Source organism: Sturnira hondurensis, unplaced genomic scaffold (genome assembly GCF_014824575.4).
Source record: "Sturnira hondurensis isolate 20B ecotype Veracruz unplaced genomic scaffold, ASM1482457v3 Scaffold0022977, whole genome shotgun sequence".
Classification (NCBI taxonomy): Eukaryota; Metazoa; Chordata; class Mammalia; order Chiroptera; family Phyllostomidae; genus Sturnira; species Sturnira hondurensis.
The window spans coordinates 1,828,928-1,851,404 of NW_028095608.1; the positions used below are offsets into that span (position 1 = coordinate 1,828,928).

The following is a 22,477-nucleotide window of genomic DNA, read 5'->3' on the forward strand; positions in this document are numbered from 1 at the left end:
AGTGTTCCAAGCTGTCCCGTGGAACAGTGTGGAGGCAGGGTGGGGTGGGGGTGGGGGGCGTTCTCTTTTTAGTTTATGTAACTTTTGTATTGTTCTAAGTTTTGTAAGTCTTATGTAATAAAAACATTTAAGTTGAAAATAGAAAAGTTCCGAAGTAGAAGAGGCAAAGGCGAGAAGCCATGTGCGCCTCCTTCCTGACCCGGTGCCCTCTGCAGGAGGCATGAGGACAAACTGGGGAGAGTGCCCGTCACGCTGTGATGCAGGGAGCGTGCAGGAGCAGTCCGCTCGCCCAGCCTTCCTAAGTAAGTCCCCCTGGTTCTCAGAAATGCCTGAAGATACAAACCTACACTAGGAAGTTCAAGTTCTTACCACCCTGGTCTGCAGAAAACACTGGAAGGGCAAGTCAGTTACAGGGCTGCTCCCCAGGGTTGGCTCCTCTTGAGAAGAGACTGAAGACGTACCCCCAGTTTTATACTGAGTAACCCCCAACTGTCTACAGCTATGCTGTCCCACAGAAATACACGCCAGCCACACATACAGTTTTAAATTTTTTCTAGCAAAAATTTCTAATAAAATATTTCCTAATACCACATTGCAAAAAGCAAGCGGTACATGCACCCTGCAACACAGGAGTTTAAGCAGCTCTACCAAAACAACAAAGTTCTGTTTCATAGCAGATATGTCTTACATTGCTTCTGTGTTTAACTTTAAATGAACTAAAATTAAGTAAGCTGTAAAATTTAATTTCCTGTGCTCAGTAGCCCGAAGAGGCAAATGGCTGCCTTCTCAGATTGTGCAGGTTGCAGGCAACCTAACGTGCCGAGACGGGGGCCTTACCCAAGACCTAGAGAATCAGAACCTGTATTTAACAAGGCTCCTTGGTGACTGGCATGCACACTAAGTCTGTGAAGCACACATCAGCCCTCGGTTCTTAAACTTGGCTGCATACTGGAATCACCTGGAGAGTAAAAGAATACCGATGCCTGGGTGTCAACCAGAAATCTGGGCTCCGCTGGCATGGGCTAGGGGCTGAGCTTCCAGGTTTCTACGAGCTTCCCGGGAAACTGCTGACACAGGGATTAGCTACACAGTAGAACTAACTGTACATAAAGCTCCTCATTTAGGGCCTGGCACATCTCGGGTGCTCAATAAAAACACGTAGTAATCTTGAGACTTAACTAAGAGCACTTAATATACTTTTGAATATTCAAATTAAACGACATATAAAACAGCTCAAACCTTTTTCAAATTAAGTTTAGTTATAATAAAGACATTTTGTAAACAATCTCTAAAAGCATAAAAATGTATTAAAAAAAACCCACCTCGGCTGGGTGCCAGGGGATTTAAAGGACGATAAACAGATCTAGGCCTGAAAAAAAAACACCCCACAAAACTCAAACATGAAACAAATTGAGTTGGTTCTATAATTTTTCCCAACAGACACAGACGTGCTCCTTCCTCCCCCGCCCCTGCTAGTTACTTGAAACAGTTTTCTTCATAGATGCTGTTCCACACTCGCCACGCAGACGGCCCTTTGTAGCCGGTGTAGCGCTCCGGGTTCAGCAGCAGGTCCACATACTGGGCAGCTGGAGACCTCTCGTCTAAATGAGAGACAATGCATAAGCCATCCTTGTTTCACAATTTGTCTCAACGTAAGCGCCACAAAGCAAACGGGACGACTGGAAGGTTACAGAAATGCTACACTTTTCAAATAGTCTCCAACTGTTAGCGCAGAGTGGTGAGCGCAGTTGTGACTGTACTTGACCCAGGATTCAGGATTCATAGTCACTTGGATTTGAAAGAGGAAAAACCGCCCCTCCCTCGCCTCCGGACAGTGGTGCTCTGAACTCGGGCAGGGCCTTCACCTTGTTGGAGGCCCTCTCTGTGTCTTTGCCTTGACCACCAGGATTGAAAAGACCTAGCAGAATCATCACCTGTTTTAATATTTTATTCGATTTCTTCCTGATGTGTACACCTACCTAAGCACAAGTTTGGAAACACTTACTTGTTAGCATGTGCTGTACTGAAAATAGAGATCCTGTGACTCGACCTCCGACTCAGGAAGTGGATGGTTCGGTAACTTTGTGATTCAAATTCGATTATTCCTAAACTTACACAACAGTCTAGTTCTTAAAAACATCACTAATTTATTTTTTACCAATGTTAACATATCAAAGTGTTTTTTTCTCTTCTCAAATCAATACAATAGGCTCAATTACGAGGACTTGTTAAGACATTTAAAATTAAATAACCATTTCCTTTGTGTCAAAACCTAACTGAGCAATTTACTAGATCTCCACCATTTGGACAATATTTCAATAGAGATCACTGAGGGACACAAAAGATAGAGAAAAGCGGTCCTTACTACGGAGGCTCACAACCTAGGGAGACAGGGAAACACACGCTTTGTGCTTATGAGAAGATCGTAACGACCATGCTCACAAATGTTTGCTCATAATACACATAAGCTGAAGTCCTACACATGTAGGCACTGATGTGTTCCTTTATCTATGTGCTTCCTACTTCTTCGACACATGGCAGTAAATCAATAGTATGCAGACACCAGAATTAAAATAGTGGTCAAATATAGTCATTAAAATATGACCCCTCTTCTTTTCATGACCTGATAAGTGTACCTTCCTGTCGGTCAACATGCATTGGCCATTCTGTGACCACAGACTGAGATTACCCACAACCACAAGGGGAAACAGCACCCCAACCCATGCTTTCCAAGAACTATCTGGCACTTATGTGAAACAGGAAGAGCACAGAGATAATTACAACTGCTCGTTCCTCAATGAGTTGTGTCAAACTTAGAGTCAGCGGAACCCTGATCTTGGAGAATATCGACTCTATTTCTAGTCCTAACATTGTATGGATATTCCAGTTTACAAGGCACTGAAAACTGTCAATTTATAGATGGATGAACAGAAACTGCCTAAGGTCACAAACTGACTCAAGACTTTAAAACCAATCATGTAATTTTTAAGTCTTAATTTAAAAACAAAGATTCAGCCCTGGCTGATGTAGCTCAGTAGATTGAGCACGGGCCTGTGAAGCAAAGGGTCACCGGTTTGATTCCCAGTCAGGGCACATGCCTGGGTTGAGGGCCAGGTCCCCAGTAGAGGACACATGAGAGGCAACCACACATTGATGTTTCTCTCCTACTCTTTCTCCTTCCCTTCCCCTCTCTTTAAAAATAAATAAATAAAATGTTTTTAAAAAGAAAATAAAAACAAAGATTCAAATTAAAAAGTTAATAATAAAAGTATGGCTTTATATACGGTAAAATTCCAATGAAAGTTTTACAATTCACTAGCTTTTGTTATACATTTTTAATTTCTCTGAGTTATTCTTGTGTAAATTCACTGGCAAAATTAATCCAATTATGTACATAAGTTTTACAAATATTATTAAACACACATACGCCTTTACTGACGGAAGTGTGCAGGTGTACACGCATAAGGAATGTGTGTGTGTGCATGTAAACCCGTGCCTTTGCAGGGTCACCTATGAATATGCAGATTGGCCTGGTATCAACCTCTTTGTCCAAAAAAAGCAACTAAGCAACCAGATTCAAATATTAAAGTATAAAGATTTAAAATATATTTTAAAGGAGCAGAAGAACACAGGAGCAAAAATCAATTACATCAACTTTTAATTACCTTCTTAAGTAAAACTTACTTTCTCAGGGTTCTTAACATGTATTCCCTCACTTCGATCAAAACTTGTTGAATAATTTTTAGTACTTTTTCAAAACATGAAGAAAGTGGGTTTTGTTAACGGGTAGGAGGGGTCAGCAAACCATGGCCCACGGAGCTAGTCTGGTCTGCCGTGCAGTTCTGTAAAGGTTTTATGGGAAGATGAATCATGCCGTCTGCTCGGGGCTGCTTTCACTCTGTCAAGGCCGAGTTGAATGGCTGCAAGAGGGACCATATGGTCCCCAAGCCTCACGTGCTCACTATTTGTCCATTTACAGAAGTGAAGCTTGTCCATCCCTGACCTGTACTGACAGGACCTCACCACACCCAGACGGAGCACTGTGTGGGGGAGAAAGCCCCCTGTGAACACACCGGTGCTGGTGCCCATCCTCACCCCTGGCCCACCCGTGACATGATTTTAGCTCATTTGTTCCTAAACTTTAACTTCTTCCCATTCGTTCGGCAGTTACCGATCATTCCACCAGTTCTCTTTGGATCCTGATTACGTCCTCCTCCCGAAGGGTTTTCTCTCCTGTCTCCCTCAGCAAAACTGTTCTATTTGCCATGCTAATAACCATTCCTCAATATTCAAAGAACTTCCACTGAATCAAAATACACAATTCTGGGAATTCATCAACTTGAACTATGTTTTGCCTCCTTCTCAAGTACACCTTCTTTCCCCAGCTGGGTTTTCTTCTCATTGTCCTAATTTAGTGTCAGTGTTATGAGGCTACGCTGCATTTTCTAGGATGCTATGCGCTCCTTCCCGCCTCCTAAACCAAATCTCTTTGAAAACAGTGGCGGCAGGTCAGTGCAGAGTGCAGCCTTCCGCTTCCGGACACCAGCTCAGGGCTGAGCCTACAACCCTCCACCGCCAGCCCCACCCCTGCTGGAACATGATGGGCTCGGGGCACCCCACAGTTTGTGAGGCACCCACATCATTTTGATGCACCGCCTGATTTTAAAACTACTGTGTGAGACAATATTGCTAGGAATAAAAGTAAAAACATCTATCACGCTCTGCAGGTTATCTCTGAGCCAACGACTCACTTCAGCAAATGTCCTGCTACTGTCCTCCGCACGGGGCATGCAGTGGTGAGCCACAAAGGCCGGGTCCCTTTCCTCACATGGTGCCCAGCCGGGCTGCAGCAGAAAGACACAGATAAACGAGGTACGTGCCCGGCACCCCCAGGTAGTTCTCTGAGTGAGCAGGCCGCACTGCGCAGAGTCAGGAGTGGCAGTGGTTGCTTTTGTACAGGGAGTGGCAGCAGGCTTTGGTGCGGGGACATTCAAGCGGAAACCCGAAGCAAAGGAAGGAGCAAGCCATGCATAACGACAATAACAACAGAAAAATGGAGAGGGGTAGGGGCAGCAGCTTACCTTAAACTGCTAAATTATTTAAAAACCTACTACTTGATCTGTGGGGATCACCTTCCTTTCAAACAATGACAGATCAACAAAAGAGTAGAGAGCTGGGCTGCACGGATATGTCCCAACAAACTGGGGTGCGTTCTTTAGATTTCTCTTTTAATCCAACGATTTCAGACAGCGGAGACAACCACAGAGAGACTCTGAACCACTCTGAGAGTATCTTTTAAAACTATAGGTCTACACCATGGCGACAAATGGACATTACCACTCAGAGGAAGAACGGTAATCCAATTAGTGGTGTGCTTGTGTGTTTAGGAACTACATAAAATATAAAAGTTACTTATTATTATATAAGAAGCTAATGTTAAAAAATTAGTTAACACCATTTATATGACAGGTAATGAGCACATCACTTAATCACAGCAGCTGATCCCTCAGTAGTATTTTTATTAAATACCTATAAGAGAAATATATATTCACATTTACTATAAGGAGAATATATATTGGCCATAATATTCTTTTATTTGAAAAGCTGTTAAATAAACACTATTAAAACATTTTCATTTTAATCAAAGAACAGGGAAAATGAAAAGTTGGGCAGAAATGACTATACGTGTTAAACATTCAAATATAATCAGAATGAGAGCCAAAGGGCAAAGAAGGGTAAGCAGAGGTGTGTGTACCTAACCTAGGCACAATGGCTTGCTTTGCCAATTCTAAATACCGTTACAGGGGTATTTTATTATTATACCCAGATAGTTATTATATCCAGATAACCCAAAGAAACTGCGCTCAGATTTCTCAAAAATTTCCTTGCAGACTTTGTAACCGTGGTAGTAACACTGCATCCCTCAGCGTCCTCTCCCTTCCCCAGACTACTACAGCGGCTTGCTGTCCCCCTGCGGCCTGCGCTGGCAGCGTAACTGCGCACGAGTCTTTAGAAACCTTGAGCCCTGGCTGGTGTAGCGCAGTGGATTGAGCGCGGGCCTGCGAACCACACGATCGCGGTTCGATTCCCAGTCAGGGCACATGCCTGGGTTGCGGGCCAGTTCCTAGCAGGGGACTCATGAGAGGCAACCACACATCCATCCGTCTCTCCTTCTCTTCCCCTCTAAAGATAAATAAATAAAATTTAAAAAAAAGAAAAAAAAAAGAAACCTTGAGAACGCAGCATGACCACTCCAGATGCTCTGGAATTCAGGAGAACATCTGCTGTCTGTAATGCCTGCCTGAACTCCAAACTCTTTTCCACTACCAAAAATATAACAATGCTAAGGTAAAGGTAAAGACAGAAGCCCAATGAATAATTTAAGCCTCCTTAACACAATTCTTGGGATTATTCTCCTACAGATAAAGAACTCTGAGTCACCTTCAGTTAAGAAGAGGGGTAGTGACTGCTGAGCAGCACCCTGACTTTGTACCATGATATGTTGTACCATGTTGTACATGCCGCGGTACAACATATCCATTGTACCATGCTGCAGGGAAGTCGGCCAGTCTTCCCCAACACTGGAAGGGGAACATGTCTAGAATAACATGCACAGATCTGCAACTGAGCGGCTTGACTGGAAGTCTACAGGAGATGGACTTTATAACAGACAGAATACAGGCTTTGGATTCAGTCAGATCTGGGGGAAATCCTGCCTCGGCCTCCCACTCCTGGGTCATCTCGGGCAAGTTACTTAGTCTTTCTGAGACTCGGTTTGCTCAGACATGAAACAGCACACACGATCTTCTGTAAAGATCGGAAGTAATATACTTAAGGCATCAGCATGGGGTGACACGCCTGGTGTTTAAAGCTCCGTTGATATTTTAATTGATTTCAATGTCTTATAAAAGGTTGAAAGTAGAAATAATTTAATTATGATAGTTTATTTTATTACCATCAAGTTCACAAAAGTGATCCTGTGAGTCATCGTATCTTGCCCAGTCAATGAAAGCTTCTTTGCTTTGATTACTGTGGGAAGGAGGAATAAAGAAGAAAATGATTAAATCTGGAGTTGCAAATTTTGACGATGTACTTTAGTATAATTAAAAATAAGATAGCCTGAAGTCACTTCTTTATTAATTTCATGGTGCCACAAATTCACTTAATGGTTATATGAAGGAATGATGAAGACACGTTATGGGAATATGAAAAACACAGACATTAACTTCCACTGACATTTTTCCTTTTAATATACGGCAACAAGACACTACTGAGGATGTTCAAGGTAGCACAGTTTGTAGAAGAAAAAAACGGAGACAACCTAAATGTCCATCAGTAGGGGAATAGATAAGTAAAATGTAGTACATTTATATCAGGAAAACTATTCACTGGTTAAAGGAATGAGCCAAATCTCTGTTTTAACAGGGACAGATCTAGAAAGCAAAATGTGCAGTATAAAAAGAAAGTTGCAGAACATTAAATACAGTATTATATCATTTACATAAAGGAAAAGGAAAATTGTATGCACAAAACTATACCCATGTGTGTGTGATAAAGGCAAAAACATGGCCTGGATATATACTACATTCACGACAGTCATGACCTCTGAGAAAAAAGGAAAGAAAACAGGATGAGGAATAGAACATGGGGGATTTAAATTTTATCTTTGATACTCCTCTTTTCTTAAAAAAAAAACATTGCAAGAGGTAGAAAATGTTAACATTTATTTATCTGGAATGGAGAATATATGGGTATTTATTATCCTTTCTCTTTTTCTAAATTAAATTTTTTCAATAAATAAGATAAATAAAACTGCTAACTTCATTAAGTTTATAACAATTATAGTACAGAAATACAAATCTAAACAAACAGGGAAATGAAAAAGAATTTCTGTAATATTCTATTCCCCACATTTTGGTATGTCCAGTCATTTTATACTGCATAATCTGAGACCATTTACAAATTATTCATGTTAGCCTTCAAAGGCAGGCTTGTCCTTAGAGCAAATAAGGAAAACTCAGATAAGGAGGGTATTAGGACCTTCACAAGTAAGTGCAATAGTGAAAACTGCATGTGTACTGTTATGTTAATGGTAACTTTTATTCAAAATGTAACAGATAAATTGAATTACTATTTACAAAAGATTTAGAGATTCAAGTTCCTTTTCCCATAATAATCAGAAAGGACAGACCCATACATCCTGCAAAAGCTGAGCAGTCTTCTAAATTTTTACTTTTTGACAGAGGCACTATTGATGATTTAGAAATTTAAGAGCGAATCAGCCAACAAGAGGAAGCCCAGCTCGCACGGCCTGCAGGATAAAGAATAACTTCTTCCTTTGAAAAATTAGTTGAAACCTTAATGTTTTAAAATCTCAAGAAAAACAGGAGATTTCTGATATAAACAGAATTTTTTAAATATTACTAAAACAAAACTTACCTTAATGTGCTGTTAATCGCCCCCAGCTTATTAGCTTGTTCACAGTCTTCTAGCTCCCTGGTACTGTTTGCCACTTTCAAGTACTGAAAGGAAGTTCACAACAGACAAGTCTGAGTAATAATCATTACCTTCCTTTTTATTTCAGGCTCAACTGGCAGGACAGGCAGTCTGTCCATGATAATATACACAAAATATAGACACATCCAATTATTAACAAATATGAGAAATACAAGTGAAATGAATCACAGATTTCTACTAATAAATAAGCAGGTTATGATTAAAAACATAATCAGCATGTTGATGATGATATAAACTCAACCTTCTCAGGAACGTCATTCACAGCATTTATGAAGAGCTGTAAAAATGCATAAACCCTTGAACCAGCAGCCCCACTCTGGAATCCAAATCCAGAGCCACACTTAAAAATAAACAAAATGATGTGCGACCACTTTCGAAAGTTCTCTGGTACCGGCTCATGAAGCGGAGGTCGGCATACGCCATGGCCCGGCCATCTTATTTCTACTCCTACGCCCAGAGACATGTGTGCACAGTGAGACAGAAGACAAAGATGCCAGGGCCGCACTGCTCAGGAGAGCAACACCAAAGACCGCTGAAATGCCCACCGATACAGGACATGGAATACGGTCGTACAATCGAACACTACACAACTGTCAGAATTAACTACATCGACCCATCAACAGAGACGAAACCCCAAAAGCATAATATGCAGTAAAAATACACACTGAAAAAATGTTTTAACTGGAATGAATACAAAACTATAGTCTTCAAACTTTTAAAAATTTCACAGAAAAGATGTATATACACTGTGGATGCTTATACAATAACGTGTGAAAATAGAAGGTGTATCACAACACCACACACGGACTTCAGAAAACGCCTCACTTTGGGGAGGGAGGACACAGAATGGGGTTGGGGAGGAGTCTGGAAGAGACTGTGACTGTCTTTACACTGTTTATTTGTCTACTTGAGACCTGAAGCAAGAATAAATAAAAGGGAGCGAATGCGAACCAGAGCCCCCCCGGGGAGAGAGCCATAGTGGAGAATGGCCGATGCCTCACATACGGAAGCAGAGAGGGAGGGGGTGGGGACCTCCACATGTATGCATGATAGCAAAAACTACATGTGTACTATGATCTAAAAACACGGGAATGCCACAGTAAGTTACAGCCTACTCAGGAGAGGAAAGGGGTAATCTTTAGTAAAAAAAAAATAGCTTCATTCCATTTAAAAGCAGTAGGCTCAAAATATCTTGATAACTGTTTACCAGGCACAACATAATCCTGAATATGACAGACTGACTAGTTGAAACAGAAGACTAAAAATACATGCACAGTAACACACCTGTCGAGGAGGCCACCTGACTTTGTAGGAACACTCTGTAATTCTTCTAGTTTCCAAAAACAGAACTGAAGCTATGTAAATTTAATTATAAGAATATACAACGTCTGTGCTTGCTGCAAAAATTAGGAGTTCGGGAGTTTTGGATAAAATGTGGCCGTTTCCAATCAACCATATTACTGTTGCCTTCTGTGACCCTGGGCAACCAGTGCATGGTGGGCTTCACCACACAAAGCAGAAATACTCAAGGAAGAAAAGTGACTCACCTTATTAGCACTCCCAGCTTTAATTCCGACAGGAATTTTGCTCTTAAAAGAACAACAACAAAAAAATTTTAAGCAATCTTCATTTTTTGAGACTTCTTCACCAAGCAGAATGCTATTGCTCTAACACAAAAACTATTTTATTCCATGAGGAGAAAGTGTACATTCATTCAACTTCTGTCCTCATACTACCTCTCTGAGGTAAAAGGTAAAGAGTTAACACCAATTCAGACCTGGAAATCACAGGACAGAAAATTGAATGACATACGCAAGATTGCAGCAGCAAAATCAGCTCTAATTTAAACTCTCAATGTGGTATTTGTTTATATAATGTTTAGGTTTATAAAATGACTAAATCACTTTTTCCATAAACTTCCTTACCACAGAAACAGAAGTTTTAAAATCTTCAAGATTATTTGAAATATGTTATGCTCAATACATTTTTAATTTCTGCTCTAAATTGACATTTAAAGTTTAGGCAATTTTGGATTAATGTAGGCAGCAAGAGTAAGTTCTTTGGCCCTTTGATTGACCTAGGGTCTACCACAGAAGAACTGCACGTAGGTTCAACTTTTTTTCCTCCAAAGTCAATAATTCGTTTTAGACTTAAATCTGTGAATTATTATACTTGGTTTATCAAACACAATTTTAAACAGAAATCATATCTGAAAGCAGACAATCACAGATTGATCCTCTGATCAACCCAGAGGACTGATTTTTGATGTCTGAATTTATGAGTTTAGCAAATTAATAGAAAATTAAGCTGAAAAAATTTGCATTTTACATAAATTTTAACCAAATATTCAGAATAAATATTTTCTTGTCAGGCTGAAGTATATAAATAATAATTATCATTATGATAAAAGATTTTTTCTTAATCAATCAAAAAGACCCCATGTATGGTAACAACGTTACTTTCTGCTGGCATTTCACCATTTCAGTGTTTCCTACCGGTGCCTCCAACAAAGGGCAGGTGAGAGAAAGCTATGAGACTCGGGGCAAATCCAGCAGGCACAGTTGTAAGACCCCGGACTTAAACAGGGAATAAATACTAGCCAAAAGTGCCCTCTGACCACTGTAGCGTAGTATGGTATGATAAAATCAAAATCTGCAGCAGCTTTTTAAAAGGTCTGATGCTAAACGCAATAATTTGCCTGAAACAAATCTTAACACAAGCCACCTGAAAATATGGAAGTAGGTACTATAGATGAGCATCATGAATAATATACAAATCACAAAAAAGAATGAAAAGTAATTTGAAATATAAAGTTAATAGCTAAAACCAAGCATGAAGCAACCCTGTCTGTTGCCACTAACACAAGCCATAAGGAGCAGTCTGAGCAGTACAAAAGGAGGCAACCATCCCAAATTAGACTCCAGATTATGGGATGCAAAATTTCACTCCGTATCATGACAAGTTTGAGTTCAATACGAAATGCCTACTACACTTTCCCCCAAAGACAGAGAAATACAAATATGGTCTCATCACTTAAAATGACCAACAAAAAGCGACCAATTTTATCTCTGGGGAAAAAAGGGAGGGAGTGGGATTGGAAAGAGAATAGACAGGAATTTTTAAATGCATCTAAAATGTTATTATTTCTTGTGTCCAGGATTCATATATAAACATTTTCATTTATTCTTAGTAGAAACTTAAGACTAAAAAGGGTAATCTACCATAAACAATAAATATTCTAATGTAAAACAATTTAGAAATATATTCTGTACAAAGCCAAATAACTCTTGCAATTCAGCAATAAAAAGGTAACTCAATTTAAAAACGAGCAAAGGTTTAAGAAACATTTCTTCAAAGAAAATATACAGATGGCCAATAAGTACCTGAAAAGATGCTTAACATTACTGGCCATCAGAGAAATGCAAATCAAAACCAAATACGATACCATCCACAGGATGGCCCAGATAAAAAAGACAGATGACAACCACGGCTGACAAGTGCGTACAGAAATCGAAACTATCGTACACTGCTGGCGGGAATGGGAAGTGGTGCAGTCACGCTGGAGACAGTTTGGCAGTTCCTCAAACAGTTGAAGTTTCAATATGATCCAGCAATCCCACCCCAAGGTGTACGCTCAATAGAACTAAAAGTATATGTCCACACAAACACTTGTAGCTACATGTTCACAGCGGCATTATTCCCAGTAGCCAAATAGTGGAAACAACCCAAACGCCCATCAACAGATGAACAAATAAGACAAGGTGTATCCCTATAATGGAACGTCATTCTGCAACAGGAAGGTGATGCTATACACGCTCACATGCAGAGGAACCTTGAAAATGTTACACTAAACGAAAGAAGCCAGCCACAAAAGGCCACATATTGTGTGATTTTACTGACATGAAGCGCCCACAGTGAGCTTAGAGACAGAGTAGATCCATGCTCTCCAGCAAGGAGAGGGACAGGGAAATGGTGAGCGGCTACTAATAAGCAGGGGATTCTTTTCCGGGTGGTTAACAACGTTTATGAATGGTGATGACTGTGCAATTCTGTGACTGCTCTAGAAACCACTGAATTGTACCTTTTAGAAAGAGTTAATTTTATGGTATATGAGTTGTCTCCATAAAGCTGTTACAAAAAATAAAATATTAAATAAATAATTCAAGTTCATACTGAAATAAATAAGTAGCCAGAAAAATCTCTTGCTTATGGTAGAATACCAACTGATAAGTGTGGAAGAAATGGAATAAGAAAATCACTATTTGGCAAACACCCCCTAAATAATTATTTCAGGCAGGAGTCATTCATGAATGCTAAAACTATAATGGTAAATGTATAATGAAAAGTAGGAAATTTTCACAGGCCCAAAGACTTTTCCTACTTTATGGTGAAGAAATCTGGCCAACAGCCCCTTAACCCAGTGATGAAGGTGACATTGTATGACTCCGAACATGACATGCTGAGGACACATCATCATGTCTATGGCATGCCCGCTGAAAGTGCGTGGCCTGGATCTGGTCATCAGAAAAGACCAGAAAAGCCCCCAATAAGGGGCGTTTTACCAAACAACTGTTTTCCTGAAAGTGAGGGATGGGGGAGAAGGAGGGAAAGACGAAGAGCCCCCGAGGGACTATCCCGGGTCCAAGGAGAGCTAGAGACGCAGCATCCAAATGCTGCATGTGCTTTCGGATCAGGAACTTTTTTTCCTAGAAAGCACATTGTTAAGTCAGTTGGCAATATATGATCAAGGTCTACAGATTAGAAATCAATATTCTATTAACGCTAATTTCCTGATTTTGTTAATCATGCTGTGCTTAGGTAAAAGAATAATCTTGTTTTTAAGGACATATACACTGCAACATTTAGGGGCAAAGGACCGTGCTGGGAACTTACACCTAAGTGGTTCGGAATATAATGTTACTAAATATGTACATACAGAGAGAATAATGAAGCAAATGTGATCAACATTTAGGGAATCTGGATAAAAAGTATATGGGAATTGTGTGTACCATTCTTGCAAATTTTCTCTAGGTCTGCAATTATTTCAAACTAAAAACTTAAAAAACATACTATATTCTTAAAGGGAAATTAAAATAATATGTTTTTGGAAATTTTCCCATTAGGAAGGACATTCATTCAGATGGGTTTTCCATATTTTTAAGGGCAACAAACTAGGCTAACTGGTTAGGTAAGAAAAGCAAAAAGTAATGTGAAAATATAGCTAGTAACTAATTACTAATGAAAAAGAATATAATTAACTATGCTAGATGTCAAAAAACAAAAACCTAAAATGTAAACATTCCATTACTAATAAATGTAGCCTTTTTTCCCCATTGTAAGAAGATGAATCAGAGACCTAATTCCAAGCCTGAAATCTCCCCACTTTATGTACTTTAATTCCCACTCTGAATTTTACATTTAAAGTTCAGTAGCGCTTTTTGTTGTTGTTGTTTTTTGCCTATGACATAAGACACAGATCCCAGAAGCATGGATAAGGGTAAGCCAGTTGCAGACCCATCCGAGCGCAGGCCTCCGATTCAGCGTGTTACCTCCGGACAAGGCTCCACGTGGCAGTCTTTGATGGAGCAGTGGCCGTCCTCAGCCCAGAACGGACACGGTCGCTTCAGATTGACCTTGAGAGAAAGAATGAGTTAACATGAGTACACCCGTGTCACAGCCCTGCAGCGCTCTCTTCAGTGTCCCTGCACTGGGCACCGGGGACATGGTGACGAATGAGCAGAAGCTTCCTGTCCTCAGGCACCTTGCCCAGTTCAGAATTTAAATGGCTGCTATTCCCTAGACACCCAGATGAAATACCAATTTTTAAAATTAAGTGATGCTGTTAGTTCTCTGACACTTCAAAAAAAGAAGAAAGCCAAGTGCACAGCTCATCTGGAGAAGTGGAAAGCATTTCTGGACTCCACACCTCAATGCCTCCCAGGGTCCCTGACGCCCCCATCACTGAATGAGTGTGTTTGAGCCCCACCATGTGTCAGGGCTGGTGGGCTCTGGGGGGAAAGGCAGAAAAAGCACTCCCCTCCCCCCAAAACCCTCACTATCTGCTGGAGGGCACAAAATTTATATATTTGTATGTTTCTTTAATAACAAATTGCGAGGAAAATCTTGACTTTCTGATGGAAACCACTGGGGCCAGTGGCTGCAGGCCATGGAGGAGGTACTGTTTCAGGAGAGAGGAACATTGGAGGGACAGATGTGTTTGGCTAAGGAGACAGACCTCAGACACTTCTGAGAACTGAAAACGGCCAAGTCACTGACGTTTGGTGGGGATGGGGGCGGGTAGAGTGCAGGGAGTGAGGGAGGCACAGGCAAGGGACAGGTCAGGCAGGGCATTTTAACCACCGTGACAACTGTTCTAACCATGATGGGAAGACAGCAACTTAACAGGACTTGCAGAGGGATTGCCCAAGTCCAAGAGCACAGTTTTTAATTCTTGTTTCCTCCCTTTCCACCCCCTTCACACAGCTCACTATCTGCTCCTCACCGCCCCCCCAGCACCCCTAGTCCCCCCACCCCCTGCACACCCCCACCCCCGCTCATGTCTCACCCAGACTGCGGCAGGTCTCCCTGCTCCCACCACCTCCGATTCCCACACAGCAGCCACCATAACCCCTCTCTGAAACATCACTCAGATGATATCGGTCCCCACTCCAGACGCCCCTGTGGCTTCCCAGTCTGCAGCCAGCTCACCAGGCCCTCGGTCACCCTGCCTCCTGCCCACCCCACCCTCGCCCTCATCTCCAGCCATGAGCCTCCCGGACCTCCTGCTGGGCACCCATCAGGGGCTCCTTTCTGTCCCCAGGTGGTGACAGAGGCTGTTTGGTCCTCCAGGACATCCAGACCCGTATCTGGATGTCCTGGAGGACTCCCACAGGACATTCACTGCCGAATTACTAATATGACCAAATCTGCGCTCTTCCCTCCAGTGATTCTTGCCATCTCAGTAAATAGCCATTATTCCCGTCCCTTAAGCTAAAATCTTGTTGGCATCATCCTTATCTCCTCTTCTCACCCCACATACACCACCTCAGAAACCAGGGTCAGGTCAAACTCCAAGTTCCTCCCTGGCCGAGAAGGCCCTGCAGGGTCTGCTCCCCTGCTCTCTGCCCTTGTTCACTGGCATCCTGGTGGTTCCTCAACCACAGGAGACACCTCGTGGCCTCAGGGCCTTTGCTCCTGCTGCTCCCTCTGCCCGAAAGCTCTGCAGATGGCTTGCTTTCTCAGTCCCTTTAGGTCTTCTTCAAATACCACCTCTCGGTCTGCTATTTTAAGTTGCTAAATTTCAGGCTAATTTTTAATGCAGCAGTAGATAACGAACACGTAGTGCAAGGAGAGGACTGCGGGAGACACTGTAGCACGCTGCTCAGGTCACCCTTCAGGAATGTTGCAGGCAGGCAGCCTGAAGAGAGCCACTTTGCCCCAGGCCCCCCAACCCCTGCCTTTGGTGGCCTTCATCCAGTGACTGGCGTGGGGATTAAAAAGCCCAGACCCGTGCCCTGGCCAGCCCGATTCAGTTGGCTGGAGTATCATCCCCTAACGAAAGAGCACCGGTTCAATTCTCAATCGGGCCATGTGCCTGGGTTGTGGGTTCCATCCCCAGTCCAGAAGCATATGATCCCTGGTCTGGACACATATGGGAGGCAACCAATGGATGCTTCTCTCTGGCATAGATGTTCCTCTCTCTCCTTCTCTCTCTGAAAAAGCAATGAAAAAGTAACCTCGGGAGAGGATAAAAATAAAGGTGCAGACCCTCCCTCAGGTGGTGATAGCTCTGGAAGGTCACAGAGGTGTCCACTGAGGCAGCACCAGTTTTCCTTCTCCCTCCCCGACCTGACTTCCTCCCTCTCTTGTCCTTCCCTCACCTGGATGCAAGGGCAGTCCCTAATTAACTTCTCACACACTAGTAGCTGTCTCAGAGTTGGCTCCCCCTGGGACTTAGCCTGTGGGAACTTGTCCAGCTCCTGAAAAAAAAAAAAACTGCTGATATTTTAATAGGATCATATTAAAATTTATACATTAACTCGGGGGGGAATTAACATCTTTATACTACAAAGACTGCCTGCCCATTTGGTCAGACTTTTTGTGCCTTTCAGGAGTGCTTTGGAGTGTGCTTCTTGCCTCAGGTTTTACACATTTCTTCATATATTTATTCCTATATATTTTATCTTCATTCATTGCTAATATAAATGGGGACTTGTCTTCTAGTATATTTTCTGACTTGTTATTGTTTATAATTATGAAGATACTGAGTTTTACTAAGTTTATATCCTACTATACATTTTTTATTATTTGTGTTAATTTTATTATTTCCTTTGACTTTTCTAGATTTACTTTTGTCATTTATAAGTGGAGATAGTTTTAATTATTCTTGAAAATTTTTTGTCTCTAAAAATGCTTGCTTTTTCTTGTTTGGTTATCCAGGCCAATGCTTCCAAGAGCTGAGGAGAGCACAGGCACTTCTTAGCTCCTGACCAAAGTGAGAATTCCTTCAGCAGCTTCCTGTAAGTAAGAGGCTGGCAATACTAATGTGAGGGCTGAAATGATTGTGTTAAGGGAGTACCCATCATTCTTAATTGATTAAATTTTCTAAAAATCAGGAATATGTGTTGAAAACCTAAAAGCCTCATCCTTGCTCTCTTGGAATAAAATCCACTCGGACACATGTTTTTAGTAATATGCTCAAAACTTGGGCATTGCATTTGATATCACTTCTAATCTCACATTCAGCCCCTAAGGCTCGTTGGTGTTACCTTTTATACACAACAGGAAGTTGATCATTTTTCTCCTCTTCCAACCCTACTACCCGGCCCCACCTCCATGCCTCCTCTTCTCCTGGCTGATGCAACAGCCTCCTCAGTGGTTCCTGTATCGCCTGTCTCACACCATTACAGTTGGTCTGCTTTGTGCAACTCTCTCCAGCAGCTCCTCATCACACCTGGAAAGAACCTCGACACCCTTATGTTTAATAAGACCCCCTGCTTGTTCTCCTCTGGCCCCGTCCGCCTCTTCAGCTTGGTCTCCCTAGCTCTCCTCCAGCCACACCAGTTGTCTCATTCCTCAAACACTGAAACCTTCCCACCTGCAGCTCTAGTCCCCTTCCCTGCATGTCCCCCCGGGGACTGCCACACCCAGCCTTTCACATCAGGAAGCTCCTTGTTAAGCTGCACAGCACGAACACCTTCAATGCCTTCTTTTCTTGACCAACCTCTTTCCAATAAGGCTACTGACATCCCCCAACTCCATTATGCTCAATCTCCTACTCTGCTTTATTTTTCTCCATGGCAGTTATCCTATAACCACATACAATTATATTTTATTGTTTACTAGTTTATTGTCAGAATAAAAGCTCCACAAGGTCAGAGTCTTTGTCTTAGTCTGTGCTGGACCCACAGCACCCAGAATACAGCCTCCTAAATCAATGAATATGGGGTGAATAAAGAAACGGAACGGATAGTGCAAGACAGAATTACATCTGCCAGTTACAAGAGCCAACTGACGAGCTGACAGAGGTATATAGTGTTGCTTCTGCCTATAGTTCCCTGTAGCATAAATATCTAAATGTGTTCAAAATTCACCTCTTCTCTTAGCTTTCCTTTTCTGCCACTGTGATATGTAGAGAATACCGGTTACATTTCCTTAGACCTGGAGCTGAGTACATTAACCAGACAGCTGCACTCTCCTCCTTGGGGAGAGGATATGAGCACATTCTGGTTACACAGGGAGGAGTTTCATTATGTTGGTAAGAACATTTTAAAAAGTTCACGTATAAGGATACCTTGTATGTTGGCTGGCCAAGGGCCACGTTGTACAATAATTTTTGCCTGCCCAACTTTCATTTTTCCTTCTTCTGTAACATCCTGTAATTTCCAGTTCAGACACGATTATTTCCTTTATATTAATGCAAATAGGACTGTTAGCCAAAGTGTCTTTCCCTCTTTTGGTCAAGGGGTCACATGACCCTACCTGGACCACTGAGACCCTTTCTCCCAGGAATCTGACTCATATGAAGTGGTGGATTTGACCCAAAATTCTGGTGGAACCACTGAGAATAACAGTCAGTAGCTCCTGCTCTCATGTCTGTCTTTTCTGAAGTAGGCTGCTTCAGCGTGTCTTTCACTTTTGTGAGCTGCTCCATGTCTTTCTATTATGCAGCTTCTACCTAGAACCCCAAAACCATTGTTTTTTCATTTGTAAAGTGTAGCTAATACTGACCCAACAGTGCTCAGTACAAACATTAAGTGAGATACTCAACTCATTCCTTTAGTCAAATATGTGAGTACCTACTATGGACCAGGCCTGTGGGGACACAGAAAGAGAAGATACGACCCCAAGAGAGAGGAATGCATGAGTGAGGGTGACAACAGACTGTGGAGATACAGGGTCTGGATGTTCAGTGAAGGGGTGACCTTCAGTAGAAGTGACACTTCCTCCACTGCACTGGACTGAACCATGTGTCATGGGCGACAGTCAACTGTTGTGATCTGTAACAACTCCGCATGGTTAAACCTAATAGTAGAAAGAAAACAGGAGAAAGCAGCTACAAATGCAGATAGATTTATGGCGTTAGGGTGAGAATCAGAAGAAGCCACTCTGAACTACCTTATTTGTCAGGAAAATGCCCAGAACACTAGACACTCTATTAATAGTTTCTTTAGGCAACCACCACTCTGGGAAACGCCTGTGGAATCTGCGTTCCTAAGGAATGGTGTGTAGAGGAGAAACAGTCACCTACTTTGGATACTGTTGGTGCTGATGGAAAAAAAAGAGGATGCATTCCCTAATTTTTAATTCTCTAACTTGTTATCTTTCTGCACAACTTAAAACCACCAAAATATTGGATTTTTTAATCCTCAGAAATATATTTTTTAAGGTTTTACTTATTTATCCTTAGAGGGGAAGGGAAGCAGAGAGGGAGAGAAACATCAATGTATGGTTGCCTCTCGTGTGTCCCCTGCTGGGAACTGGCCTGCAACCCAGGCATGTGCCCTGACTGGGAATCGAACCACGATCCTTTGGTTCGCAGGCCTGCACTCAACCCACTGAGCTGCACCAGCCAGGGCAATCCTCAGAAATATTTAAAGAACTAAAATAGCCTATATAGAATCAGGATAACAGAGAAAATCAATTTTTAAAATACACTAAAAATGAAAGAACTTATCAACCCAATTGAACACTTAGAACAAAAACACAGGCAAGGCCTGAGAGCAGCTTTTAAACTACTCTTCTTAAATCTAACTTACTGTTCTTACACTTCAACTACTGTCCTTAAGTTTAAACTGCTGTTCTCTCGCATACTGCCTCGATGCTCCTGCCTTTGCCCGGTCATCAGTCTCTCCGTACAGAGTAGACTGCCATTGGATTTAAGAACCAGTCCTGCAGTATCACGGTGGGCGGCATTCGGCCTGCATCCTCAGCTGGATTAGTGCCTCCCGGGGAGCCACCAGTGAACGTCCACTGTGCTGGGTCCCTTACACAGGGGGACCCAGCACAGTAGATAGCACCATGAAACTTCTACCTAGAACCCTGAAAGCATTGTTTCTTCATTTGTAAAGCATAGCTAATACTGACCCAACAGTGCTCAGTACAAATATTAAGTGAGATACTCATTCATTTAGTCAAATATGTGAGTACCTACTATTGACCATGGCGCTGGCACGTGACACTGTGGTCAGCTCAGCTCAGAGCCCGGACAAGTGTGTCTGAATGGCAGAACCTTGGTTACAAGGCCGCTGACCGGGTCAGTCTGTGGCATTTCGGCTTCTGTGGAGGCTGGAGTCTCTGCCTCACAGTCCAAAGCAAAGATGAAGAATGTCCCAAACATAGGGAGAAGGTTCAGATTCTAAGCGTTCCAAAAAGACTAATAGGTTTTCTTTTTAATATATTTTTTAAAGATTTATTTATTTTTAGAGAATGGGTGGGAGAAAGAGAGGGAGAGACTAACAGGTTTTCAGTATAAGGCTTAATACATTCCAAGAGCAGATATATGGAGTTGGCCAGGAAGTTCATTTGGTTTTTCCCTAAGACGGCTCTAAGACGGCTCTGGTAGCACTTAGTTATCTTTAACGTCACTGGAAACAATCTGGTTAGACTGTATTGCGACAGCTGTCATATCAGTGTGCATTTAAAAAAACTTGCCAAAACCGGTGAATTTTTGTGTAGCCATTTTAATATTGAAGACGGAAGAAAATACACATTTTCGGCACATTATGCTTTATTATTTCAAGAAAGGTATAAATACAACGGAAATGCACAAAAAGATTTGTGCAGTGTATGGAGAAGGTGCTGTGACTGATCAAATGTGTCAAAAGTGGTTTGCGAAGTTTCATGCTGGAGATTTCATCACTGGACGATGCTCCACGGTCAGGCAGACCAGTCGAAGTTGACAGTGATCAAATTGAGACATTAATTGAGAACAATCAATGTTATACCATGAGGGAGAGCGCCAACATACTCAAAATATCCAAATCAATCAAGTTATTGGTGATAATGAAAAATGAATTTTTTATTTTACAGAAAAAACTATATGGACTTTTTGGCCAACCCGATACATACAGTGCTGAGGAGAGTCGAAAATACGTTTTCAAAAGGGTAATAAAAGTCCCATCAGTAGACAGTTATATAAAAATCTTTGGTAGCAACAGAATAAAAAATCATAACCATACCTTGTAATAACGGAAGTAGTCCCGCTCTTGCAATTTTTTTATTTTGGGGAAGATTTTGAAGGTGTTAAAGTTATCGATGCTATCGATATCGCACAAGCAATCATCCAGGACTCCAACGACCTAGAAAAAATATATATATACATATAAAATTTAAAATAAATAAATGATGCTTGAATCTGACAAATCTGTACTATTACATAAACAGATAATCTGTGCATTCAAATGAGCTAGGAATTGCTAATTAAGATACATGATGAAGCAGTCACTTACTTTTTACTATGGTCAAGTCAATAAAACACAACAGAAGGATTAGATGCACCCATTCTGAAGAACTAAACATTTTTGTTTAGTGGTCAAAAAGAAAGACATTGAATGAGTTTTTCCTTTGCTTACACGCGCATCAAATCCAAGCAGCTGTTGGGGTGCTACACAGTTTCTCCCAAAACTAACCCACAAGTCACAGACTGAGCAACGTGGCTGCAGTGACCCTGGCTTTCTTTCAGACGGCCACTTACGGCACACCGACGCGGCAGGCACGGTGCCAAGAGCAGTGTGTGTGCCATCACGTTCTCTAAATACCCATTTTACATACAGGGAAATTAAGGCTTAGCAGGGTTAAAATAATTTTTCCAAAGTAGGAATGAGACTTAGTCCCAAGTCATTGCACTTTAAAACACACGCTCTTGTCCACTACTCAAAGTATCCATTAGTGAAAGAAAAACTGGCTTTTACGAAGTAAGTTCAGAGTCCGAAAATCCCATAAAACATTCTTCGGCTTATTTTAAAATGGGACTCACTGACAAGCATGGCTTAGGTGAGTCTTCAAGAATCATACTAAATAAAAAATGCTAATCCCCAAGGGTTCCACACTGTATGGTTTCATTTCCATAACATTTCTGAAATGACAAAATTCTAGAAAGGGAGCACAGATTATTGGCTGGCAGAGCTTAGGGCTGGAGTAGTGGATGGAGCTGGGGTGGGGGCAGGGGCAGGAGGGCTCCGTGCAATGGAGCTGCTCATTACCAGGACTGCGGTGGTGGGTACAGGGACCCGCATGTGGTGAAGGTGTATGGAACCCATATATACACACACCAATGGGACAAAAACAACAGGAATACAAATGTAAAGGCCCCGAGGCAGTAACTGGCCCAATGATTTTGAGGAACAAAGAAGAGGACTATGTAGTAGGTAAAAAAGAATGAGGAGACCATTGTAAGATTTGGGCTGTCACGAAGTCAGGTTTTCTCACACCAGCCAACTCCCCAACACTAACTGGGTGC

General features: G+C 41.8%; 1 protein-coding gene across 2 annotated transcripts in view; it reads right to left on the reverse strand.

Moving 5' to 3' along the window:
• The window catches only part of ERO1B (endoplasmic reticulum oxidoreductase 1 beta), a 45,557-nt gene that overhangs the window by 16,462 nt on the left and 6,618 nt on the right, over window positions 1–22,477 (reverse strand). For both annotated transcript variants that reach the window (XM_037037313.1, XM_037037312.1), the window contains exons 2-8: window positions 21,198–21,317; window positions 14,067–14,150; window positions 10,065–10,106; window positions 8,440–8,522; window positions 6,956–7,029; window positions 1,481–1,601; window positions 1,323–1,369 (exon numbers count right to left, since the gene is read on the reverse strand). In XM_037037313.1, the coding sequence (XP_036893208.1) occupies window positions 1,323–1,369; window positions 1,481–1,601; window positions 6,956–7,029; window positions 8,440–8,522; window positions 10,065–10,106; window positions 14,067–14,150; window positions 21,198–21,317 (571 nt within the window). The remainder of the gene's footprint in view (window positions 1–1,322; window positions 1,370–1,480; window positions 1,602–6,955; window positions 7,030–8,439; window positions 8,523–10,064; window positions 10,107–14,066; window positions 14,151–21,197; window positions 21,318–22,477) is intronic.